Source organism: Callospermophilus lateralis, chromosome 13 (genome assembly GCF_048772815.1).
Source record: "Callospermophilus lateralis isolate mCalLat2 chromosome 13, mCalLat2.hap1, whole genome shotgun sequence".
Taxonomy (NCBI): domain Eukaryota; kingdom Metazoa; phylum Chordata; class Mammalia; order Rodentia; family Sciuridae; genus Callospermophilus; species Callospermophilus lateralis.
In genome coordinates, this window is record NC_135317.1 from 18361387 (window position 1) to 18389195 (window position 27809).

Genomic DNA, 27809 nt, shown 5'->3' on the forward strand with positions numbered 1-27809 from the left:
CCACCCCTTCCCACCTGGCACACAGCCACAGCCAGCTCTCGGGCATGGCTTCTTCCCCAGCTCAAATTTAGACCCAAGTATGTGAGCAGACCGACAATCCCTGGCCCCACACCAACGAAGATCTCCAGACATGTGGATCTGAGGCAGCTCATGCCCAGAGGAGGGGCTGCCCACCACATCTCCCCACAGAAAGCTCTTGTATTTTGCTGACAAGGTTTTCTACAGCATGATGGAAGCCTGGCTTTCCCCAGTGACAAGACAGCAGGAAGCACTAATAATTCAGCATTAAAAGTCATTTCAAATTTTTGCTTTGCAAGTGGTTATGTTATTGTGGAATTTTTTATTAGTATTATTCAATTTGACAATGTAAAGAGAAACGGAGATTTGGGATCCTTCAGGTTTTCAGTTTCTATTGAATAGCAGAAAACACTGACTGTTGGAGGGGTGTGACAGACAGTGGCAAGAAAAAAGAAGGTGATGAGCACAGCGGGAAAATAAAAATTTGGGTTCTGCAGCCAAGAAGTCAATCTGTAACCCTTTACCAAATAAACAATGATCCAATAAAACAAAAACAACAAAAGTGTATATAACAGAACCCTGTGGACAGTGCAAATCAAAACTGGACCAGTGTCTGGAAATCTAGCTAAAACGCGACTCATTAAAGGCTGGCAGCCCACAGAGGAACTTTTAAAAGAATATTCTACTCATTCTATTCATTCTGTTATATGCTTAAAATGGAATCTCACCCCCCATCCTCCTCTAAAGTACTGGAAATTCCACATATGTTTCTACAACATATTCTGATATTTTAATAAAATGATGACAACAAACTTAAAGAATTCTCTCCGCATGAATTTTGATTGCAGATAAAAAGTGACTGCAATACATTGAAATAATTCAGCATGAAAAGTCATTTTAAGTTTCACTCTGCAAGTGGTATGTTGGTGAATTTTTGTTTGTTTACTTGTTTGACAATATAAAGAAACACTGAGATTTTGATCCTGCAGTTCTTGGGTTTCTATTAAGCAATACCAGAAAACAAGTTGATTCATCTCATTTAAGCCAGTAAAACAATTCTATGTGGTTATAAGACATAAAATTTCAAATGACCTTTAAGCACAACTCCATAAAGTCAACATGGACAAAGCCACACTTTATAATAAAGTTAAAGATGACACAGCTAATGGATGGGAATGAGGAAGGGGGGCAGACAGGCAGGGAGTGGCCCAGGTTACAATGCACCAATCAATCCTTTGATGATTTTTTTTACACTTCAATGTTTAGGTCAGGTCTCAGCAAGGTTTATATAGAAAGAAACAATAATGGGCTTCCTGCCTGCAAACACACACACCCCTCTCTCTGCTCAGTCACTCAGTAAGAAACTCATTAAGCCCTTTTTAAAAGACCTGTACAGACACAAGGTGTTCATGGGAAATCAGGCTGAGCACATCTCAGTCTAAAGTGGTTTTGCCATCCCCTAGGCAGCAAAAACTTATCCCTCACCCTCCAGGAGCAACTGCTAATGACAGGTGAGTATCAGCACCTAAAAAAAAAACTGCTGCTCTCAATGCACTCAGGGGAGAATGGCCAAAGCAAGCAATCCCAGGCATCATCATTGACAAAATGTAGACCAACTTCCCAACTGGCAGAGAGAGGTGGACCCTGAAGATAGGGTTCATCCTGTTGAGTTCAGATGGCTTTGCACTCTGCTAGCACACATGAGTAGTGACACTTCATATTAATACAATGCAGACATTGCAGAAGTGCTTGCTTTGAGATAATGTGTGAATGGTAGGGTGCTGTAAATAAGACAACAATAATGCAGAAGAGAAAACAGAGCTAACCAGGGGCTGGCAAACCAAGGAATTAAGTCTATCTGAAGACTGACAAAATCAAATAACTAGGGCAAATGTTTTCTCACAGATACTTTATCCCTTCCAACAATCTGTCCACACTGCACACTTTATCTGCCAGTTTAAATATAAGATTTAACTTAATTCAGCACTGCATTTCCTGCCTTTGGGTCCTCTTCAGAACTAGTCAAGCCCTCATCATCTTTAACTGGTCAGAACAGTGACAACTAAGCACACATAGACACATGGTCCAGGAAACCTGCTCTGTTTCCTTCTATGGGACTGTTTCACACTACAGGGCACTGAAACACCTTGCAGAGCACTAAATTAGAAATACGAAAACAGGGGGGAAATCCAGTCTATGGAAATCGGTAAAGGCAGGCCACACCACACCAAAGTCCCCAGGTTTGTTCCCTTCTTCACCCTGAAAGTGTTAAGAAGGAAAACATAAAGTCAACATCAGCTCCTCCCTCTGATGAAAATTGGCACGAATGAATTTACTTTCTGGCTGCAGGCCCTCACAAACCGTTACAAAAAAAAAGAAGAAGAAGAAGAAGAAGAAGAAGAAGAAGAAGAAGAAGAAGAAGAAGAAGAAGAAAAAAAAAAAAAGTTCAACACTCTATACTGCTCCCAATATAAATTTGGGACCAGCCGGCCTATCCCACCCCACCACATTGTATCAGTGGCTCTTAGAAGTGGGTGATATATATATATAGGGTATGTATGTGTGTGTGTGTGTGTGTGTGTGTGTGTGCATGTGTATGTATATGTATGTGTGTATGTGTGTGTGTGTGTGTATGTGTGTGTGTATATATATATATATATATACACACACATATATATATATATGAACATTTAACATTTTGGAACTTTAGTGTTTCTTTTTTAAGACCCAGCAAAACCCAATCTAAAACTTATGACAGTCGAGCACATGATCTCCACCATTAAGAGCAAATAAGAAACCGTATATAACACTCCATGAAATCACTGTAGCAAATCTGTCACAAATTCTAAATATGATACGATGGGAATGAGGCATAAAACCTGGCCCGAGGGAGGAGGTTTTACGATCCTACCCAGCCTTCACATCACAACACGCTCGAACAATAGTAGTACTATCTTCCTCCAGCTATGACAGGACTGTGTGAAAGCCAGGATGCCTGGAACACCCCCAAAGATCAAATCCGAAAGTCCAATGACAAGTTTCGCATTAAAATAAGGCCAGCGGGCGTTATCAGGCCGTCCCCGACAATCGAACGTGGTCGCCGCGCACCTCGCTGCTGCATCAAGGACGCGGCGGCTCTCGATTAGGGCAGAGCGCACATCCACGGGAAGGCCGTTCCTCGCCGGCCCTAAAGGTTGCTCCATCTTGCGTCCTAACGCTGCGCCCCAGGCCCCGCCGCAGCGCGCAGGGGGATCGCGGCACGACAACGCCAGCACAGCCGGGAGGGCGGGGGCCGCGGCGCACACGCACCCGGCCCGGGAACGCACCTCGCCCGCCCCGGCCCCGGGGACCACGCCGCGGGTCGGTCGCCTCCCCAGGGCCGGGTCACCGCGCCCCCGCCCCCAGACCCCGCGCGCCCCCCGCCCACCGGCGTCCCTTGGCCGCCCGGGCCCTCCCCCGGGGTGACAGCCCGGCCCGGCCCGCGGCCGTTGCGCGGGGCGCGGGCGTCTGGGCCGGGGCAGGAGGAGCGGGGCGGGGGCCTGGTTACCTTCCGACAGCTCCAGCTCCAGCTCGGCCAGGCGGGCCCTCACCTCCAGGGGCAGAGCCATGCCTTCCAGGCTGCGGTCCGCCATGCTCGCCGCAGACGCCCCCGCCCTGCCGGCCTCCTCTTTGTTCGCAGGCGGAGGTCTCGGCGGCCGCTCCTCGAGCCCAGTGGAACCGCACCGAGGAGGAGGCGGCGGGCGCGGGCGCGGGCGCGGGAGGCCGGGCGGCGGCGGGCGCGCAGGGATTTCTCCTCCTCCCCTCAGCACCTCCTCAGCGCGGCCCCGCCACGGCGGCCTCGCGCCCGCTCCGCGCGCCCCCACGCGGGCCCCGGCCCGCTCTGCCCGCGCTGCGCGGGCCCCAGGATCTGCGGCCGCCGCGGTCACCGCCGCTGCGAGCTTCTTGGCGGCCGCCCTGCCCGGCGGGAGCGCCGCTGCGCGCGCACGTGACAGCAGGGGGCGCGCGGGGGCGGGGCGCGCGCCGGGGCCGCGGGGGCGCGCCGGAACTGGAGCGCGCGGTCGCGCTGGTTCGGCGCGCGCTTCCGGGGGCGCGCTCCGTGGGGCGCCGGGGCCCGCGGCGGTCCCTCCAGCAGGCTGCGCGCGAGCTGCTGGGCGCGGGGTGGCCCGCGAGGCTGGGCTCTCCCGGTCCAGCCCCTGTGCCTCGGCTCCCCAGGGCTCATGGCAGAGGATACTTCCTGGAGCCCCAGCTTCCCTGCTTAGTAAAAGTTAAAGTGTTCTGGATCTTTGAGGGCTGATGTTTTTTTGAAATGAATACTTTCAAAGGGGGAGGTGGAAAGACAGCATGAGCCGTGGGACGACTACTAACTATGTTGGAAGTTTCTATTTCTGAATCTAGAACCGACAGCATATGACCTTGAGCTAGTCAGTCCTTTTGCCTGGCTTCACTTTCCCATCTGTGAAAGGGGTTGGAAGAGAGGGTGGGTGACCTCATCTCTGAATTCGATGTCAGCCCTAAACGTTGTTAGTGGGCGCTCTAGCAGGCCCCTGCCTGTCCTAATTCTACAGACCTTCCTCAGGCTGGCCTGAATTTCCTGTCTTCCATGGAAGGTCTTCTACTGACCCATTCCGTGGCCATAACTGCGCTACAATTCCAGCTCTTCTCGTCCACCCACTGTGTGTTCCTTTTTGTTGGCTATCAGCTCTCATTGTATCAATGTCATCTATGTATGACTGATAGCAAATCTGTCTCTAGTTCTGACTAGTGTGGAAGGCCATCTCCAGCTGTCCATTGAATAACCTCACCGAGCTACCCCCACACACACATGCACACCCCACACTCCACAAACCCAAAACTAAGCCAGCCACTTCCCCTGACGGTTAGTTTCTGCCTGTTTCTAATAACAGCCACTACTTTCTTGATTATCCGGTCTGGAGTGACTTCTCCATTTTCCTTGTCTTCACACATTCTCAGCTTCCCAGTCCTCTAAAGTCTCACAAAATCTTGATCATCTGACCTCCTTCTCATTCCTACAAACATTCTTCCCAGTCTGGCTATATCCTCCTGCCTGGAACTTTCTAAAGACCTCTAGATGGTGTCCCCACCAATCCATTGGTTACCGTGGCAGGTGTTGCCTCTTTGAGGCACAGTTGCCTCCAGTTCCCTTTCAAAAGTAGGCAATACTACATTAGCTACTGAATCCAAATCCCACTTCTTAGCTTGAGACTGGAGGTCCCCAAAGCTGCTTCAATCTGCAGCCCAGCCTTACCTTCTCCAAACACTGGTTTCTAAAGACCTAACAATCTTCAACACCTTTGCTCATAGTGCGTTTCCATCCTAGAGTTCCTGCCTTATTTCTCTACCCACACCCTCATACAGCCATCCCCAGTGTCAATTCCATAAAGGTCTCTTTCCTCCTTTATATACAGTGTTCCCACCACTTATTGCTCTAGTCACATTTGATCTCTTATTTGTCTTCCTCATTAGCATATGTGGAAGCTCCTTGAGGATGAGCCTTTGCACACCCACTGATTTGAGACTAGTCAATATCTCTCATAGAGATCTGTATTTTCAATTTGGAACTGTGAGGAAAAAAAAGTAAGCAACTAGAAATCAAAGCCAACCAGGATTCCAATTCCAGTCTCCAAAGCAAAAGCCCTGGGTTCATTTCATTATGCAAAGTGCTACTGTATTTTCCAAACAATAGATGCTATCAAGTCAGTTTACGGTAGAATGGTGTCAAAATAAAAGTACATATATTATATTTGTGATGGATGGATAGATCTTGGCCATTTACACCTGATGCTGGTTCCAAGGAAGGCATGTATTTTGCATTAAATACCTTGGTGATGTAGTTGGGATTTTGACTGATAGTTCTTTACAGTGGATCTTTGTGTAACTAAAAAATACACATGGGGGCTGGAATTATGGCTCAGTGGTACAGCACTCATCTAGCATGTGTGAGGCCCTGGGTTCAATCCTCAGCACCACATAAAAATAAATAAACAAAGGTATTGTGTCCGACTATTTCTAAAAAATAAATATAAAAAATAAAATAAAATAAAAAATACACATGGTAGGGCATGTGCTCTTGACTTTAGATGGCATTCCCAATAAGCTGATAGACTTTTTCATCAGGAAATTTACCATTTCCTCAAAACTCATGGTGTCCAAAACAAGCTCATCTTATCCACCCGTCCTTCCCATTGTTCATAATTTATTATTTCCCATTTCAGTAGTTATTCTTACTGTGACTCATACCTGTTATCAACTTTCAATAACTTCTACTACAGCATTTCTCTCATACATTGTTCTCCTCCCCTCTGATCCCACCTCTGCTGTGCAAATTGGTCTTCCACTATGGTGGCCAGATCACTCTTCCTAAAGTACCACTTCAAATTGGTTCCAGTCCCCTTTTCTCCAATTTGGAACAAGTCTCTGCCTACAAGATAAAGAACTCATCAATTTGACATTGAATTTTCACAGGCCCTAGAACAACATTTTTTTCCAAATTTCCTCTCCTCTCTTCCATGCACCTGTGATCACCTGCAGAATTGTCTATTGTTTTGAGAGTCCCACCTACTTGTGTCTGTTTTGCTGACATCTTATCTTTTCCTGTCCCCCCCCAACCCATCATTCCTTCAACCAGAGTCATCAGATCTTATTTAGTCAAACCAGGCACAATGGCACAGATCTATAAAGTCAGCTACTTGGGGGCTGAGGCAGGAGAATCACTTTAGCTGGTCTGACCACAATTATAAGATCCTGCTTTGAAGAAGGAGAAGGAGGAGGAGAAGGAAGGAAGAAAATTGTCCTAGTCAAGTCCCAGAACAAATGTCACTTTTTCCATGAAGCCATCCCTAATCTCCTGGTTAGAAAGTTTGTGCCCCACCTCTGGAATTACACACCTCTTTATCTGCCTTTCTGCCCAGGATAAGTCATTTATAGGTGTGTTTCATCTGACCACTGATTTATCTGTGATTCTCCCACTGGGTTGAATGACATAACAAGCAGCATATTGTTTCCCAAAGTGCAGTCCTGCCCTGGAACAAGGAGAAAAAAAGTGTATTTCTCACCCAGCTCCCCTCCTGACCAGCCTTGCAGAATGATGATCTCGGGGCGGTCCTGCTATCCCTATGTGTTGGTAAGCACAGAAACCTGGTTACGTGTATACCAAAGCAGGCCTAAGATGTCCTACACATGTTTATTCAGGTGACTGGAATAGATGAAGAGGGCTACTGGCTTCAAAAACTCTGCCAAAAAGCCCTGGAATTTCCACCTGGGATCAGAGTCACATTTTGGAATTGTGACCGTTCTCTTTAGAAAACTACTGGAAAAACTCATGACTGTTATTTGGGAGGGGGATATATGATTATCATCATTTATTGATTTTTTAATATTTATTTATTTATTTATTTTAGTTTTAGGTGCACACAATATCTTTATTTTACATTTATGTGGTGCTGAGGATCAAACCCAGTGCCTCATGCATAGTAGGCAAGCGCTCTACCATTGAGCCACAACCCCAGCCCATCATTTATTGATTTTATGGCATGATTTAATTCATTAAATAAGCCAGCCTCTAGAAAATTAAACCCAGGAGATCTGAGGCATAGTTCCGAACATTTAGGTTCCTAGGAAGAAAGAGGGCAGGAGGAGGAAGGGGCTCCCCAGCCAGGATCCCAGCCACCGTGAAGCAGGCAGGGTAGACAGTGAGGGACAATGGTGTTGACCAGACATTAAAACATGACATTGTAAGCTACCTTTGCTATCCTGAGGTTTTGCCTAGACAAGTCCTGAAAAAGAGTGTTTTAGGTTCCACAGAGGGACAACTACATATATCTAATGAAACAGTTAAGTAATCATCATACCAGCTAGTATTTGAGCATGTATTTCCATATCTTGCTTTATTGGCTGCTGGAACACCATTTGTCATTTGTTCCCACTACTTACCTACTTTCCAGGACCTCACCTCTGTTTTTTTTTTTTTTCTTTCCTCACTGAATTCTAAGACAATAAGTGAAAATTAATTACTTACTTGTAACAGGGTTCTAGACTTCAGAGTATCTGGTTGGGGTGGGAGGGTGTAGTAAAGGAATGTGCTAAATCAGAGTCTGGTAAAGGTATCAGTGCCAAGCAGAGAGGGTTTATTTATTCATGAGATAACTAACAGGAAGGAAATACAAAGCTCTTAGTAATTGCTCCCCTTGCAGAAGTGTATCTCCACGCTGCACCTTTACTTCCTAAGCCTTAGTGCTTTAAGAGGTGATTATTTTGCTCCTTATCAGATTAACGTAGAATTTGCTCATGCTGTGCTATCCTGTACATGTTCCAATTTTGTGAATGTTTTTACCTCTTCCAAAGTCACTGGGAAGGCTTGGTTACAAACTACTGTGGTTGGAGCTTTCCAGGTACTTTGTCATAAATCCTCTTGGAAGGGTGGCACACAACCCCACTGTGACAAAATCCTTTAAGCTGTAGTTTCGATACAGAACTATGCCAGGTGACCTCAGTTTTTCTAACTATCTTATCAGAAACAGAGCTTGGGGAGACTCTTGGGTTTAAAAAAAGGACACACATGAATAATTATCTGAAAAGAAAGTTTAGGTTTAATTAGTTAGCATTTAGAAAGCAGCTTGAGCCTTTAAATGAAACTAGTCTATGCATTAAGAGATCATTAACATTGGGACAACCTTGTTTTTTGCGTCCTTATAGAATTTACTAAGGGGCTGGGGATGTGGCTCAAGTGGTAGCGTGCTCGCCTGGCATGCGTGCGGCCCGGGTTCGATTCTCAGCACCATGTACAAAGATGTTGTGTCCGCCGATAACTAAAAAAAAAATAAATATTAAAATTCTCTCTCTCTCCTCTCTCACTCTTTCTTTAAAAAAAAAAAGAATTTACTAAACAACACAAATGTGACTCAGATCAGAAAACTATATGAGTATTTCCATTTCTGCTTTCGTTACTGTCTACCTCTAAAAGTAACAAACCATCCAAACTACCTGCCCAAAAGCAAGTGCCTGAGCAAAAGAGAAGAAACCAGGGTCCCACAGTGCTCTTTCTTTTCCACACCATTGATGGAAGTACCAAGAACTCAACTGTGGGTCAAAGATATTTTCACAGAAAAACAAGAGGTGAAATTTATGTTGGGTAAATCACCTATTTGCTGTATGTGTTCTTAGGAATAAATATACAATTATCAATAATGTAATTATTTCTGATAATTCAGATAATTTTAGTGACTTCTTAATCACTTGTACTAATGGTGACAGGAATAGCACAAAGTAACAAATTAGACAAAAATGATTCATATTTGGTCTTGGATTGTGTGATATTTTGCAACATATTTCCTTTGCCAATTCTGGTTGATTAACGTCTGATATAATTAAGCTATTGTTAAAACTAATTGTCATTTGCAGAATTCATATAACTAATGGCTGAGAAAAGTGACACAAAAGCTTTTGAAATAGAAGGGAAAGAAGTTGGGGAATAAAATTTTTCCATCAAAAATCCATGAAGGGGAGAGAAAGGGGAAATATTAGGGGACAATATTGATCAAATTATAGTGTTCTATCATGTGCAAGTACAAATATATAACAATGAACCCCACTAATATGCATAATTATAATGCACATATATGTGTGTGTGTATATATATATATGTATATGTATATTCCACAGAGTAGTGGACAGGGGGTGCAGCTCAATGGCAGAGCTGATGCCTAACTTGTATGAAGCTCTTGGTTAAATCCCATAACTGGAAAGTAAAAATGTAAAAAAAGAGTGTCATAAAAGAAAACTCATTGACCTCATCCCTTCAGAATTGAAAAATTACCATACATGAAGTCACATGCATTCCTAAATGGATTCTCCTACACCAAGTAAAACCTCACCCTAATGTCTACAAATTGTACACAATGCAGAATCTTGCAGTCCTTTACAATCGGTCTGCACTATCCCAGATATATATTCAACAAAAATAAGCAAAGGTGGATATGGTGATACTTTCAGTGCCGTGTGAGGATGCTTTCATCTGAGAAAGTCTCAATGGCTCCAGAACACATCTTACATCTTCCCAACCACCCAGCCCAGGTTCGACTTTATTCTTTGAGAATGGGGTTAGGCAGGGAACATGAGATGATGGGCAGTCACAGAATATCCAAATTCCACTGAGGGTAGTGGTTCTGCTTCAGTAGCTGCGCCTGCGTCAGGTTCTTGCCACCCTCAGACATGTCAATGAAACAAGTGATGTCTCAGGTCGGGTTCCCAAGGAGCTGGGTCTGAGGGATTCATGTGCCTTATTGAGGTTCTGCTCTCACAGAAAGAACCTGGGAGAGAATAGTTACATCAGGACAGAGGAGAAAAAGCAGACTGCTGGGGCCCAATCCAAGGATCAGAGCAGCTGGCTCACAGCATCAAGCCTCTAGGTAAAAGGACCAGCCCCTGTACAGTGGGTCACTGCCTGGGATGGGATGACCCTCCCCTCAGTTTCTCCCAGTAGGAAAGCAAGTAGCTGTGATCCACTTGCAACCACACTGAGAGCAGCTAAGGGGAGGTGCAAGCAGCCTGGGGCAGGTATGGAGCAGGAGCCACCTCCGCAAGGACATCTCCATTGGCGGAAACTTGAAAACTGATAGCTGCTCACCTTCACCTGACACGTGGGGCTGTCAGACAGTATCACAGAAAATGCAAACCTGCATCAATACAGGGAGAAAAATGCACCTATGTGATTGAATGGGGTTTTTAAATTAACCTTGTATGTTATTCTTTTGTTTTTATTTTATATTCAGATAAGCCAAATAATTATTCTAAGCATTGCACAAAGCAGTCAACACAAAGCACTGTACTAGATGTCATCTTGGATGTTCCTAGGAGCTTACCTTTAGAAACTTACGCTTCTGTAGGGCCTGAAGTCCAAGCAAGAGATACAAAGGTGAACTGTGGCAGGAGGAGCCAGGTATGTGTGCTTTACACACATCACACACACCTGATGAATACTTGGTTTGTATGCAATCAACCGACTAGTATCCAAAATATCTGATTCAAAAAATTTCTCCCATCTAACTCCCCTCCGCCTTCAAAGTGCACTGTGTGGGCTCTCACTGACCAGCTGCAGATTCAGCTGCTCTTGTCTTTCCCTGTCACAGATGTGGCCCAGCTGTTTTCTCTCTTGCACTTAGACCTTGGGTGTTGGCCTGGGAGACCTTGGACAGAAGCAGGCTCCTGTGAGATTTGCCTGGCTCTCAGTTCTTCCTCAGCTCCCCACCCTGCCTCTGGCTTGGAACTCACAGATTTGCCATCCTCCATTCATGGTATGTCCTTCCTGGATGCAAGGAGAGGGGCAGCCCCAGCTTCTGGCCTTTTAAAACACAACACTAAACTCAAGGACACAGTCTCCTTGAGAATTTTAACTGAGATGGAAAAAAACACGCCAGGCATACTGCTCACAATGTCTCAATCAAAATGCTTGTACCAGGTCACCTCCAAACATTCCAACACAACAGAGACCAGTGCACAGGAGACGGCTTGTCCCACAGCAGCTGGCCCCAGCCCTGTAGCCCAGGGGCCAAAGGTCATCCATCTGGTTGGCACAGCCCTGGGAGAAGCCTTGTTTTCAGAGTAAGCAGTCTCACCCAGGGCTTCGAAAGATTTCTCAATGGTTTTAGACCTCAGGAAGAAAAGAATATGCATATAAATCACAGCAGAACAAAGCAGAATTTAATAAGTGCCATATGAATAACGTGTTTCCAAGGAAGATAAAGAATGAGGAAGTTAATATAGAAAATCCATTAACTTTGGAGCTATTTTCTTTGATCTCGAATCAACATTTCTAACTGTGGAAGTTTGGCTCAACTGAAACCCACTCTAGTCCTTTTCAGTCAGAGGTGCTGCTTTCTCCCTCTGATCACTGACTGGCCACAAAACTTAAGAAAAAGTACTCTTTTTTCCGGGGGGAGGAGGGGGAGGTACTGGGGATTGAACTCAGAGGCACTCAACCACTGCGCCACATCCCAGTCCCAATGTGTATTTTATTTAGAGACAGGGTCTTACTGAGTTGCTTAGCGCCTTGCTTTTGCTGAGGCTGGCTTTGAACTCATGATCCTCCTGCATCAGCCTCCCAAGCCCCTGGGATTACAAGTGTGTGCCACCACGCCTGTCTAAGAAACAGTACTCTTAAGCAAAAGAAAGAGAGAAATGGAAAGGCCAAAATATAGAAAGAAAAACGATGTACAGAGCGAGGGTAAGAGAAAGAGGTGGGGAAGGAGCAAAGGAGGGGAGAAGAGATGCACACTAGATCACTTAGCTCTTCAAAGAATATATATTCAAGGACAAAGAACAGGGACAAAATGGATAAAGAGACAATGCATGAAAACACAAACACAGGGAGAAATAGAGCCAAACTGATGATTTTTAAGATTTCACAGTGAAAATTAGATATTAGATTCCCAAGGCTGTCACAGTGCCACAAACTGGGTGGCTTTAAATAACATAAATATGTGACCTTATTCTGAGGCTGAAGCTCTGAAATCAAGGTGTCAACAGGGACAGGCTCTCTAGCAGTTCTAAAAAAATTCCTTCCTTGCTGGGCGTGGTGGTGCACCCCTGTAATACAGCATCTCAGGAAACTGAGGCAGGAGTACTCAAGGCCAGTCTCAGCAACTGAGTGAGAGCCTGTTTCAAAATTTAAAAAAAAAAAAAAGGGATGGGGGTTAGCTCAGTGGTAGAGCATCCCTGGGTTCAATCTGCTGGGATGAGGGTGGGGTGAAAACACAGATGCCTTCCTTGGCTCTTGTAACTTTGGCAATCCTCTGCAGTCCTTGGCACCTCTTGGCTTATAGACCCTCCCTCCAACCTCCAACTCCACTGTCCATGGCCAAAATTATCCTTTCTTTTCTCTGTCTTCACATTTCCCCTTCTTATAAGGACATCAGTCATATTGGATTAAGGCCCACCATAATGACTTTAACTTGGTTAAATCTGCAAGTACCCTATTCCCAAGTAAAGTAAAGCAGCCCGGTTCAGTGGTGCATGCCTGTAATCCCAGCAACTCAGGAGGCTGAGGCAGGAGGATTGAAAGTTTGAGACCAGCCTCAGCAATTAAGTGAGGCCTAAGCAACTTAGTGAGATCCTGTCTCCAAATATAAAAAGAGTAAAAAGGGCAGGGGATATAACTCAGTGGTAAATTGTCCGTGGGTTTGTTCAATGCCTACCATCCAAATCACAAAAGTTTCAAATGTATAACAGATGTAAATATGGGGAAAAGACAAATTTAGATGGATACTTTATATGAAGAACACCAGGAAAAAAAAAAAGAAATTATGAAAGGCTAGCTATTAAATACCAAACAAAACAAACCAACCAAAACTGTAAAGCTCAATTTAAGCAGTAGAAAAAATAATTAGCAACATGTTCTATACAACTTTTAAGTTTTTGAATAATGCACACAAAAAGAAACCAAAACAAGTATTGGACAAATCACTTTGTTATATTGTCTGCATGAACAAATATGTAACAAAGAATTCCATGATATATATAATTATATTATGTTTAATTATAATGCACCAATAAAAATATGGAAAATTTAGTAATAAAAAAGAAATAAAAACAAAAGCAATAAACAGATGATTATGAAAGAGATATGGAGATTGTTCATGAGTCAATTGGTAAGTTCCCCTCTTTTGTCACCTAAGATAATTTCATTTGAAATTCTCCATGTTGTAAGTCCAATTAGTAGGTGAACTCTTACTGTGGGAGACAGAGTCGCTGGTTCTGTAATGTTCTAGAAAACCAAATCATCCATTTTTATTACAATACACTTTTATCAGTGAGGGTGTCACAGATGGTCAGGCAAGTGGGCCTTCTAGCACTGGTCCACAGAGTCACTGTCACAGGCACCACAACACTGGAGCAGGCTTCTTCTTACAAGCAGTGTACCCTAGTGGCCGGCAGAATGTGTGTTCTCTGCACACAGTCACCCTGAAGAAGAAGAGAGAAGATGGAATGGGGCCCATGCCTGCCAATTGCTTCTGCACTCACCTCTCAGGTAAGAAACAGGTATGCACGGATATGTGTATATTTGTAAATAAGGACATAAAACACTGCACTAACAGAAGCTGCTCCACATGGAAAACAACCTAAGGTATGGGGAGATGTCTTCTTTGCCAAAGTAAAAAATAATTAAGAATTGGAATTGAGAGATTAACTGATTTGATTGGCCTTAGACAGAAAATTATAGTGGAAACCTATTATAAGAAGAAGAGAAGGCTGGGGTTGTGGCTCAGTGGTAGAGTGCTTGCCTAGCATGTGTGAAGCCCTGGGTTTGATCCTCAGCACCACATATGAATAAACAAAGTTTTTAAAAAAAAAAAAAAAACCATTGGCAATTTAAAAAAAAATTTAGAGAGAGAGAGAGAGAAAGAATTTTTAATATTTATTTTTTTTTTAGTTTTCGGCGGACACAACATCTTTGTTTTGTATGTGGTGCTGAGGATCGAACCCGGGCCGCACTCATGCCAGACGAGCGCGCTACCACTTGAGCCACATCCCCAGCCCTGGCAACTAAAAATTTAAAAAAAAAAATTTTTTTAAAAAGAAGAGAGGAATTGTTATTGATTACCAAAAAAAAAAAAAAAAAAAAAAAAAAGAAAGAAAGAAAGAAAGAAAGAAAAAGAATGTAATAGAAAGAATAAGGCAATTAAAAAAAAATGAAAGGATCCACAATCAAAGTGTAGCATGTCCTGAGCTCTTCTTTTAATGTGATATTGATGTAGTTTAGTTTAGGTTTGCTATTTGTTTTCCTTTTTTTTTTTTTTTTGTCCCTTTCTTCTTCCTTCCTGAGTTGTTTTGGCTTTAATCAAATGTTTGGGGATTTTTTTAAAATTCTATTTTAATTCCTCTGATTTTTCCTATACTGCATTGTTTTTGTGTATTGTTGTTGTCTTGGTCTGATTTTGTTTGTTTGTTTCTAAAAGCACAATAAGGTAGACTGGGAAAGTTATAAAGAAAAGAGTCTTATTTGGGCTCAGGGTTCTAGAGGTGCTAAGTTCAGGGGTTGCGTCTGCCTTCTCGAGGGCAGACTCCCTAGGTGATACAGAGCACCACATGTCAAGAGACAGAGGCACCTAGTGTATCTATTCTGGCCTTTCTCTTCTTATAAAGCCACCAGGATTCAATCCTGGTAGCTCCACCCTGCTTGCCTTATCTAATCCTAATGACCTCAAAGGCCCCACCTATAATCACCACAGTTGGGTTGAATTGCCACCCTCTTAATATCTCACAATGGGATCAAAATTCCAACATGACAATCAGAGGTGACAAACCACATTTAAGCCACACTTGTCATTCATTTATTCCTGTAGGTTTGAATTTCTATCGAGGGTCATGAAGACCCTCCTTGAAAATTCTTATAGTATAATTATAAGGGAAATGAAATGTCTTTTTTTGCATATTCAATTTTGAATGATATTCTTGCTGGATTCTTTATTTTTAGGTTGATAGTTTTCCTCAACATTTAAAAATCATGTTCAGTTTTATCCTGATTTCCATTGTTTCTGAAAAGAACTTGACCATGATTTGTATAATATCATCACATGTATATAATTGTTATTTTTCTCTGTGTGTTTTCAAGATTTTCTCTTTATTTTTGGTTTCAACAATTTGACCATGAGGGGAGGGGGGATAGGGAGGGCAGCAGAATACAATAGACACTAGTATTGCTGTATGTATATACATGGCTGTATAACCAACATGATCCTGCAATCTGTACACGTGGAAAAATGAGAAGTCATACCCCATTTGAATCAAATGTATGATATGTCAAGATCATTGTATTGTCTCAAGCAACTAATAAAAAATAAAAATTTATATATATATATATATATATATATATATATATATATATATATATATATATAAATATAAATAATTTGACCATGATATATACCTTGGTGCTGGTTTCTTGGTATTTATCCTCCTTAGGGTTTTCTGGACTTTTGAAACATGTAGGTTTATGTTATGAAAAGCATGTAGAACTGATTTAAGTCTTTAAAGGTTTTTGGACTAGTCTAACTTTCTGTTTCTTCTTCAGTCAGACTTGGTATACTTCTTAAAACTTTGTCCGTTTCATCTATATTTTCAAATTCATTGTCATAAAGTTGTTAATAATATCATTTTTCCCCTAATATATTTTGTGTGTGTCAACTCTAGTGATAATCTCTTTTTCATTCCACGTATGGTGTGTGTGTACCTCCTATTTTTGGAGGTTTTGTCAATATTGTTATTGTTATTGAAGAACAAACTGGTGCCCAACTCAGTCCTCCCTATTGTTTGTTTGTTTTATTAATTGTTCACAAAACTGGATTGTTTATTTATATTGTTCATTATTTTATATTTTTAATTACTATTTCTGGTTTGAGAATTTCTATCAATCACTGAGAAGAGTATATTAAGATGTACCTCTATAATTATGGATTTGTTTAATTCTCCTTATAGTGGAAAATCTGCCTTGAATATTTCAATTGAGAATCAAGCTGTGCATAAATATTAATCATTTATAGATGATTTATAAATTTTCTCCCCCTCCCCACACTACAGGTATTGTTTCATTTATTTATAAAAAATATTTTTTGCCCTTTATTAAACAAAACTTCAGAAAATACACCTAGAGGTCAGTTCCATTTTTATTTTTGTGTATACTGATTCTCATTCATGATGTCTCTGCTACGCCACCACCTCCCACCATCACTTTTGGTATCTTGTAATCTTTGACTCTCTGTTTGTCATTGCCCTTGGAAATTATTTTTGTTAGTTACCCAAGGTCTAAGATGCAAATGTTCTCCTTAAGGGCATTCATATTTCCTTCTAAGAATATTGTAAGTACTAATAGTTGCAATCATTTGAAACCAATTTCATAGTTTGATTTTTCATAACCTTTGAGTTGTTGATCATATGTACCTGAGTACAAATTTATCTGAGAGCAGGTGTTGGGCAACAAATCAAATTCTCTGGAATGTTCTCATTGTTCTCCTATTCATTCTGAGACAGCTTTCTTTAAAATTCCCTTTGGTTGGGGTAGAGAGTTGGATTTGTTCAACCTTAAACTGAGTGTGATTCTCTTTGGGGGTCCCAGCTTAACATCAGTAATATCTGCTTTAAGACCTTGGATAATGGGCCTGACTTTTGTTCCTCTTGTCTTGAAGGGATGTAGAACCAAAATTCAAGTGTCCCTGCAGCAAATGCCCTTGGGACATGATCCTCTTTGGTCATTGTATATACATATGCTTAGAAATCTCATTACAGACTTTCATATAATAATTAGGAGTTCCTAATGTCTTTCCAAATTTCGATACTTTAAAGTTATGTAAGACTATGTTACATGACATTTTTTATTGTTTTTTGCTGGAGAGTTAATCTGACTAATCCAGTCTGCTGCTTCTGGAAACCAGAAGCTCCTACTTAACATCAAACTATTTTTATATATTGCTTTTATTCAAATAAAACTTAAAGAAAAAGAGTAAACAGAAATTGAAAAAAAAATGTGAAGCCTATAGAGAAAAGCCATGAGATAGATGCAGAATAGAAAAAGTGACTAATTAGTTAAGATCTCACAGAAGGGAAGAACTTTTAGCTGAGTCTTAAATTATTAGAAGAAGTACTCAAAGGGAAAAAATATGGGCGCTTCAAGAGTAAGGGGTGTATACAAAGCCTTGGAAGGGACGAGAAACATGGCAGGTCCATGCTGAGGGACTGTAGCCATATAGTCTACAGGACAGCTGCAGGACTCCAACATGGATGGTCCTTCTTACTTCACTCCTCATCTGTGTCCTGCTAACATCATTTCCCTCAGGCACTGAGCTGACTCTTGACTTTATCTCCCAATTTCAGCCCCATCCCTGCTCACCAGATATGACAGGAGGACTCGGTTTCCCAGCCCCAGGCAGGGATATTGTCAGTGAGTTTCAGTCATGCTCTGGCTGTTAGATTGATCCCCTTGACTGGCTTTAAAGCTAACCTTAAGGCCTAGTACCAATTATTTGGGATCATTATGGTTCCTCTGCAATTAAGTGTTGATCACTAAGATACAGAAGGAAGAGAAGCTGATTTGGGAGAGAACATAAGTTGAATTTGAAGCATGCGGAGTTTAAAATACTAAAAGTTTCAGTAGGCTGTTAGCTATATTAATCCAGAACACATCTGTATGCTTAGAACTAGAAATAAAAATTAAAGAGTCATTAGTCTACATGAGATAACTAATACCCTGAGGAAAGGTGATGTTGCTCCCCTTTATCACACAGAATGAGAAGAAGAGGGGTGCAAGAATGCAGCCTACAAGTCCCCAGCATCTCACAACTGGCCAGAAAAAGGGGAAGGAGAAGGACGCAGTCAATACCAATTCTAATTTACTCCTTTAGTTTTCAGATGTGAATGCACCTCCTAAAAATGCCTAATTAATTATCAGAAGAATATCTCGGGCTCTGCAAGAATCCAGCTCAACAATAATTAAAATATTTTATTCTCCTTGAATAAGTGCCCAAAGAGAAGTGAAAAGCATGGTCTCCAGATCTTCTTCGGTTTTTATTGCTGTATTTTTAAACACGGACCCAGGATAACAGGACTTCAGATGGTATGGTCACTGAATTCCTGCACAGCACTCTTCACAGTGAATGTGGAAAAGTGAACACTGTTCCACAATCAGAAGCTTTGAAGCTGGAAGGACGTTTGGAGAGTTTCTGAATGAACCAATCAGATGGTTTTTAAAAAGAAATATGAAAATCATCAAGGTCAAGTGATTTGATCAACATTCTATCTGCAATGTTAAAATGCAGAGCTTCAATAAGAATTTGTCTTCTCCATTCCAGGCCATTGACCAAGTAACTGCTGCTCGTAACAGAAAACTCAACAACAATCAACAACACCACTCTAGACGCTGTTTCTCTGTCTGACCCAACAGGAAGCTGAAAGGTAGACAAAGGGAGCTTCCAGCTTCCATCAAGGACCAGATCTCCCGATCCTCCATGTATGCACCCTTACTTGAAGGTTGCATTTGTGACTAAAGAAAAAGGAGACAGGAAACATCTTCTTATGAGGCTTTGACTTTTTCTTATAAGGAAAAGCCTCACTCAGGATTGTCCACCATTATCTGTTTGGCCAGAACTGTCTCGTGGCCACTTACAACTTTGGGGATTCTATGCAAGAGAAGAGCAAGAGACAAAGTCCTCAAAATGCTTTTTTTTTTCCCAACTATTTCTTTATTTATATTACTATGCTTAAGTTACATGGAAAAAGACAACCAAGCAGTTCTGCCCCATTTCAGAAAAAGGTTCCAATCAACACCAGTTATGTGGTGACAAGTAACTAGGAATGGTGACATCTTTGGGTCCAGACTGACAAGGAAGAATGGGCTCTGGTCCTACGGTTCATCTCCAACAAGAATATGGCACACGGCCAGCACAAGCCATGCTAACACTGAGCCTTTAGCGCTGGGCACAGATTTGGATCTCTTCTCTGAAGCTAGCAAATCAAGTGAAATAACTGGGTTTTAAAAAAAAAAAGTTTTAAAATGAAACCCAAATAAGTTTAAAAACCATGCTCTTGACATATTCGCCATTCAAAATTTACATAAAACACACTTTTTTCACTCTAATAGCCCAGATTTTTTTCCTCACATAGTCTACCATTTAGCTGCAGAGACTCTTCTGCCTCAAGATGTAAACATAAGGAAAAAAATTAACAGCAACTGCATAATATTCTCTCTACACACTGCTGTGGGATGGAAAATACAAAAATTAAAAGAAAAGAAAGGTTCCATCTTAGATTCTCACAACCTCTTGTTCCGCAGTTCATGAATCCGACTCTGATGCTAAGGTGACAGTGAATGTAAGTAGATTTTTGTTTTCAGTGGAGGAGACCTGGGAAAAGATGGATTTATCTCTTTTTCTTCAAGAGTTATCAGATGGTATGTGCTCCTCAAAGCCCTCACTTTCTCGAACTAGAACATGTTCCAGGATCACACGGCCTTTCTTACAACGCTGGCTGTCTTCAGTAGCAAACTCATAGATCCATCCCAGTTTGCTAATGCAGTTTTTGCAGCTCACATCCGAACCATGTGGCGGCCAGTGAGCATGACCCGATCTTGAACTTCACTGTACTGTAGGTTAAACTACCTTGTTAAAAAGAAACGCTCTACCAGTGGCACCTGTGAACCGAGTGGAGATGAGTTCTGAGCGGTTAGTCAGGATTGTGTCACAGTTTGCACAAGAAAACAGACGGGTACCACCAATATGATCAAGGAAAATTCTGCCCATCTTGATAGCTGAAGTTCTAAAAAACCCTGAGCGACGGTGAGATCCGCGCTGCCAGCGGCTCTTCGCTCTTCAGCTGGGACGAAGCCCCTTAGCCACTCAAAATGCTTTTCTTGTGCTATTACTGTCAAACCAAAATGCTTAACAGTTTTGCTTTTCTTCATTTTTAACCCCAGAACTAAATATCTGTCTTGTAATATTATAATATTGACATTCACCATTATGTCTGAAGAATTTTTACATGCGATTTAGCCACTGGTGATAAATCTCACCTCTATGACCATCATCCAGAATAAGAAAGAGATTATTCTGACAATAAAGAGCACAAAACAAAGCAAACTCAGTTTCTCCTACACTCTCACTCAACAATACACTCCTGACACCAGAGTGCAGAATTTCCCTCCCATACCAAGCAAGCAATGTTGCAGCCCCCCGCCCCGCTGCCTACTTCGGATGCCAATTACAAACATCCGGTTGTTTTACCTGTGCTTTGGAACAAACTTGGATTGGATTAATTTGCTTGAATGGCTCACAGAACCCAGAAATATGTTTACTGACATATCATCAAAGGCATTCAAAGGACGCAGACAGAGAAATGCATAGAGCTAGGCATACAGGAAGTGGCAAGGAGCTACTGAGAAACTCCCAGAATCCAGTCTTTTGGGGTTTTATGGAAGCTGTATTACTTAGGCATGATAGATTAAATCATGGGCCATGGGTGAGCTTAACATCCAGTTGTTCTCTGTCCTTGAAGAGTGGCAGGTGGCACTCAACCCTCTTACCCTGTCTTGGTTGTCCTGTAACCAGCCCCCATCCTGAAGCTACAAAGGGGGTGCTGGTCATCAGTAAATTCAGAATAAAAATTACACTCTAACTTTGAATGTTCCAAGGAAATTGTAAGTTATATGCTAGGAAACTTGAAGAAGACCAAATACATATTTCACAATGTCAAAATTATGAATCCCCATTTATCCCTTCCCAATCCCAATCCCAAAACTCCTCCCTCAGATTTTTAGTGATGGTTGCTGTCCTTGTCTTTTACAAAAAGTGTCTGCCTCCCTAGAACATGAGGTTTAGTTTTTCCTGTTTTTAAATTTGATGTAAAAAAAAAAAAACAAAAAACACTGGTTATACTTTTGGGACTTGCTATTCCCACTCCACATCACGTAGATAGGATGCATCTATGCTACCATCTGTACCTGGCATTCATTCATCTTCATTGCTGAATAGAATCCCATTGAACTGATATACTTCAGTTTATTTATCCTTTCTATTATTGATGGTCATTTGGGTTGCTTCCAATTTGGGGTTATTACAGATGCTGCTGCTTCAAACACGCGCCTGCTATCTTTAGCCACGAATACTCACATCTCTGAGGTACAGTCCTAGGAGGACTGCTGAGTAATGAAGCATAATGGTCTTCAGCTTTGCTAGGTAAAGCCAAACTGCTCCAAAATGATCACATCATTTATAATCCCTCACCATAGGACAGTTTCCCATGTTCTACATCCTTGTCAGCATTCAACAGTGTCCAACTTGAGGTTTTTGAAGGCATAATGGCAAGGTCCCCATATCTTTAGGTTGTTTCTGTGGTTTTATTTTGTATTTCTGTGACTGCTGATGAGATTAACACCTTGCTACTTCTGACCAGCTCTTTTGGTCTGTGTTCCTTCAAGTCTTATGGATCATTTTTCTACTGGCCATTACGGCCAGTAGCGACCTAAACATCCTAAGAACAGGTCTTTTTTCAACTATCTTTTATGGCAGTATGACTTATCCATTCAGTATTTTTTTTTAAGGTGGGGGGGAGAGAGAGAGAGAATTTTTTTAATATTTATTTTTTAGTTATCAGTGGACACCACATCTTTGTCTGTATGTGGTGCTGAAGATCGAACCCAGGCCGCACGCATGCCAGGCGAGCGCGCTACCACTTGAGCCACATCCCCAGCCCCTCCATTCAGTCTTTTTATGGTGTGCTTTGATGAATAGAGTTCTCAATTTTAATGTGTTAAATTAAGCAACCCTTTCTTTTCGTGATTGGTGCTTACTGTGCCTCATTTCAAAAATCTTTCCCTCCCCTAAGGCTAGGGAGGTATCTTTGCTATCCCCTCTACCAACCATCCACTTTTATACCCAGGTCTTTATGTTTTCTGATTTTGGTATCAAGGACCAAGACCCTACTGATGACCCTCCCACTCCATCCCCTGCAGAAAACAGCTGTACTATCTAGAAAACCACAAAATCAAGAAATACTTACTGAAGGAACTGTTGAGTGAACAAAGCAGACAGACCCTAGTGGAGGAGGGAGAGGGAGGCCATATAAGCAAGTTCCTGTTTCCAGGTCTCCTAGTCTACACAGCAAGCACAGTGGTGGGTGGGGAAAGAGCCCATGGGGAGTAACTCACAGGCTTTGATGGCATGGGAAACCAGAAAGGGAAAGCCAGAGTGTGTCTGAGTGCTGAAGAGCTGGAGAGACACCCTGGGAGAAAAATCCAGAGAAGGGATCCCCAAATTCTGCCTTCCCTCTAACTGCTGACCCTGGAACCCCACATTATACAATGAGCCCAGTCACCTCACGGAAGGCAGAAGATCTGCACAGATGGAAACTGCCACTCAAGAGTTCAAACCCAGCTGAAAAAAATACCTGCTGAACACAGATCCCTGCAAGGAGGAAAACAGCATGATCCAGACTACCAGGCTTCATTTTCATAACCACCAGGATGCAGTTCAAAATCACCCAACATACGAAAAAGAACCAAGAAAACAAAACATATTCTCTAGGAAAAGGATTATCAAGGTTGACTTCAAGTTTGGTTTCCCATGTTGAAATTCACAGTTGATTCTTTAGTCTGCATTTTAATTTTTGTATGTATTGTTAGGAAGGGGATCTTTTCTTTTTCTTTTTTTCAATAGTGTTTGCTTTTTCAGATGTGTATTTTATTTATTTATATATGGTACTGAGAATCAAACCCAGTGCCTCACACATGCTAGGCAAGCGCTCTGCCACTGAGCCACCACCCCAGACCCCTCTTTTCTTTTCTTTTCTTCCTTCCTTCCATCCTTGGCCTATTTCCTTCATCTTCATCATTTATCTCAATTGTGTATTGAAAAAAACTTATTGTTGCCCCTTCAACCTGAAGCATGGCCTCAAAGAGCCATATATTATATGCACATGACTCTGTGTCTAGGTTTTCCATTCTAATCAGTTGACCCACTTGTCAATCAACAGAGAGCATTGTAGTTATGTAGCTTTACACTATGAATTGATTTGGTGGTGGGGATTGAACCTGGGCCTTCGTATACTAAGCAGGTTCTCTTTCACTGAACTGCACTGCCAGCCCCTGGATTGATATTTGGTATAGCAACCTCTCTACCTTATTCAAGGATATCATGGCTATGCATAGCACTTTGCAATTCCATGTACATTCTAGAGATGGCTTATTAAGTTCCACTAAGCAGACACACAAATTGTTAGAAGTGTGACCGAAGCTACTTGGAATTGCCCAGTCTACTTGGGAAGCATCTATGGCCGTTCCTTAGAAGTGTAATTGAACCTTCTTGGAATCACTTAGTTGGTTTGGGAATCATCTATAAAATAGTGCTGAGTCCACTAGTTCACAAACAATACTTAGTTTTCCAACCCTTAAGATTCTTGCAATGTCTTCCATTACATTTTTATAATTTTCCCTGTAGAGAACTTTTGTAATATTTACTCCTACCCATCTGACATTTTTTGGATATTATTTAAATGGCATATTATAAAATATTTTTATTTGTATCTTTCTTAAATACAAAATGCAATTCTAGTATATTCATCTTGTATCCAGCAAAAAAAAAAAACCTCACTTGACTAATTCTGTTTTTTTTCTATAAATTGCTTTGTTGTTTTTTTCCCCCATGTGTACAACAATCTGTGGTAATACTAGCTTTATTCATTCCTTTAAAATCTTTTTAGCCTTATTACCTTTTTATTATTTATTGCACTGGCTGGGACCTCTAATACAAAGCTGGATAAAATGGTGTTAGCTGATACCCTATCTTGTTTCATCTCTAAGACAAATCCCAGACATCTCACCATTGAGGATGATACTTGCCACTGGGGTCCTGTAGCCATCCTTTACAGAAGAAGACATTCCTGTCTGTTCTGAGTTTGCTAAGTGGGGTTTGTATTTTAATAAAAATTATGAATGTATGCTTGACTTTTTCAAATGCTCTTTATAAAGTTGCTAAGGTGGTCATATTATTTATCTCACTTAATGTGATAAATTATATTCTGTGATTTTTCTAATGCTAAATTTATTCTTAGACAACATCCAATGTGGTAACGATATACTTGTTCTTCTATTACTGACTTAAATTTGCTAATCCATTGCTTAGGATTTCTGCATCCATGTTCATGAAAAAGATTGTAATTTACCTTTCTTGCAATGTCTTTGTATGGTTTTTCTGATCAAGGTTGTGCTAATATACAAGAAACTGGGATGTTTCATCTTTTTCTGCTTTCTGAGATCATTCATGCAAGATCTAGGCTAGTTATTCCTGAAAGGCTTCCAGAGCTCACAAGATCGTCACAGCCTGGCTGGCACGGCCTCTGGCCAGCGTCTTTGGCGGCGGCCTCCTTCCTTCTTCTCTGCTTGGTTGGGTCTAAGGCATCTCTCTGGGGAGTTCCCAGGGCCTGGCAAGATGAGGAGCCCAGTGTTGGTGTGGCTGAGTCTCTCCCAAGGCCGCCCACAGGCACAGGCGGCCCTTGCTGCCCCCACTTCAGGTCTTCTTGCCCCAGGTGGCGCTGGTGTGCAGTGAGTACTGACCTTGATCAGAGGCCGCTGGGTGGTTCTGGCATCCTCAAACCTTTCTATTCTCATCTAATAATTGACCTTGGATTTACCCTTGCCTTTTCAGATCTTTAATGCTTTCATGGTATTTTTCTCTCTCCAAATACAGTCTTTTTCATTTCGTTTTATTTCAGCAGGAAGGTTTAGCTTAGCTTAGCAACATTACAAACATGAGAAGCATAAACCACCCATGTTCATCTTGTCAAATCCACTCTCTGAGATACACCTTTGTCTACTAAAACCAAACCTGCCTCTGTCCAGGAAATACCCTACAGGGAGGTTCAACTTCACAATAAATCCACATGTTCTAATCCAATGACCATAGTTGTAAAACACAAGAACAAGCTAATATTTGATTTTTTAAAATTAACAGTCTTAGTGTCCTTATTTAAATGAAAAAAAAAAAAGGAACATTAAAATTTTTATTCCCAACCTAGAAAAAAATCTTACAGCAAGTAACTTCAAAGTATACATCTAAGAGTAATTGACTAGGAGCTGGGTGTGGAGGTTCATTCCTAAAATCATCCCAGCTACTTGGAGGCTGTGGGAAGGGACCTGGACAGTAGAATGAGTCCTGGTCTCAAAAAAAAAATTAATAATAATAGAAGAGGAATCAAGAACATGATTGAATAAATCAGAAGCATCAACAAAATCTATGATGGTATGTATGCATACATGCTTGTAAGAAGAAAAATTCCCAACAATGCCTGCTTTTCATCAATATGCCAGTAAATTTTATCTCTTTTCAATTTCTGGGGGCTTAGTGTCTGTAATATTTGCAACTTTATTTATTAAGCAAAACAATATGACAATGGCTGTTTATTTTATTTCACTCTGGGAACCCCATGTATATTTAGCAAATTAGAAATTGTTCTTTTGTTCACTATAAAATAATATAGATTTTCTTCATTCTAGAGCCAAAGTCATTACTTTAAAAAAAATGGAGTCAGGAAAAAGAATTCTCTAAATAATATGTAATGGATTTTGCACATCAAATTCCACTTCTATTACTTGCTGGTTTAGAATAAATGGACATAAATATTCTCTCAAGTGTCACCTACTCACATAGAGACAATCCGAGGGGAGATTACTTTCCCATGCTGACATTCACAGAAAGCATTATAACGTTTGGTGAATGCCCATCATATATAAGTTCAAAGAAAGAGTCGCCCAGAAAAAGATAATTGGTAAACATTAAGCATTTAAGTATTATGAAAAAGAGTCTTCCAGGTGGTGAACTGTTCACTCTGCTAAAGCTCAGGTTGGTTAGTTCTTTTTTGAGTAGAAAATACAATGTTGATGATCAGCACACATCGACATGTTTGGCCCTGGGCAGGATTAATCCCCTGGCATCCGGATCTCCATGGGGTGCCCAGCAAGAACCCAGCACAGGAGTGGTTACCCGAGTTTCATCCTCAGAGAAGAAACAGCAAGCAAAGAATTGAAGAACCCTCAGTCCAAGGGACAGGCTCCAAAGCCCTGGGGGACCTGTGGTTCCATTAGTCAAAGGTGCTGAAAGACAGTTAATTTCAGGCTCAATTTTCCAGAATGTAATGCTTCTCTTTTTTTTATCTTCCTTTTCTTGTGATGCTAGGGATTGAACCCAGGTCTTCACACATGCTAGGCAAAAGCTCTATCACTGAGCTATAGCCTTACCCCTTTTTATTTTATTTTGAGATGGGGTCTTGCTAAGTTGCCCAGGCTGACCTCAGACTTGGGGTCCTTCTACCTCAGCCTCCAGAGCAGCAAGGGTTGCAAGTGTGCACCACCACGCATAGCTAGATGTTTCATAATTTGGATAAAATGATTCTCTCTTTAAGCAAATGGATAGCATCCCCCTTCCCAAGCAACCGCTGATCTGCTTTCTGTGGTTAATTTGCATTTTCTAGAGTTTTATATAAATGAAATTATACACCTAGGGTGTTTTCAGGTTATTCTCATTGACAGCAAAGAACAGAAGGATCAGGAACTAGGAAAGAAATTCTGAAATTTACCTTTTCATCACCAACTATTTGTAGTTCCATCTTCCCTTGCCTGAGTAGAAACGCAGGTCTATGTGGAGAAACCACCACATTGCTCAGACCACGGGAGCCAGTGGACAGAGACGTCTTTCTGCCCCTGCATTAGGATCAGCAGTCCTGGAAAAGATTCATCTCCATCCAGAAATTTCACAGAGGCTTGAACTAATGATCTGAACTTTCACTTAAGGACCACAATCCTGTCAACACCAAAGATGGGAGAAAGGGCTTTTTAGTGTGATCAGAAAGAAACTTAAATATTTCATTCTCACTGAAAATGGTTTAAGTGGTGAGATGGCATTTTGTCAAAACACGGACCAGGTGCTGGGTTCAATCACCAGCACCAAAAAAAAAAAAAAAGGTGGGGGGGGAGGTGGGGAGAAAGAATTAAAATACAATAAATTTCAGTTCAAGTTTCTGCTTTAGACTAACTTTACATTGACCGTTAGAGGTCAGACATCCAGTCTAAAGTAATTTTAGGTGTGACCTGTAACAGAGCGAGCGAATAATAATTACTCAATAAATTTTGATGAAAGAAAATAGAACTATTTTTGTTCATCAACAAAGACTGCTTGATAGGTAATATGGCAGACATTTGTCCAAATAATTCATTTTTTTTTCTTTCTCTCTTTCTTTTCCCCCAA

At 41.5% G+C, this 27809-nt stretch overlaps 1 protein-coding gene and 1 pseudogene across 4 annotated transcripts in view; both read right to left on the reverse strand.

The window, feature by feature from the left end:
* Dip2c (disco interacting protein 2 homolog C) overlaps positions 1–3827 on the reverse strand; it is a 375630-nt gene extending 371803 nt beyond the window's left edge. For all 4 annotated transcript variants that reach the window (XM_076872837.1, XM_076872836.1, XM_076872835.1 and 1 more), the window contains exon 1: positions 3566–3827. In XM_076872837.1, the coding sequence (XP_076728952.1) occupies positions 3566–3650 (85 nt within the window). In that variant the 5' untranslated portion in view covers positions 3651–3827. The remainder of the gene's footprint in view (positions 1–3565) is intronic.
* Positions 3828–19952: 16125 nt separating this feature from the next.
* Positions 19953–20406, reverse strand: LOC143379465 (protein yippee-like 5 pseudogene; annotated as a pseudogene).
* Between the last annotated feature and the right edge of the window lie 7403 nt (positions 20407–27809).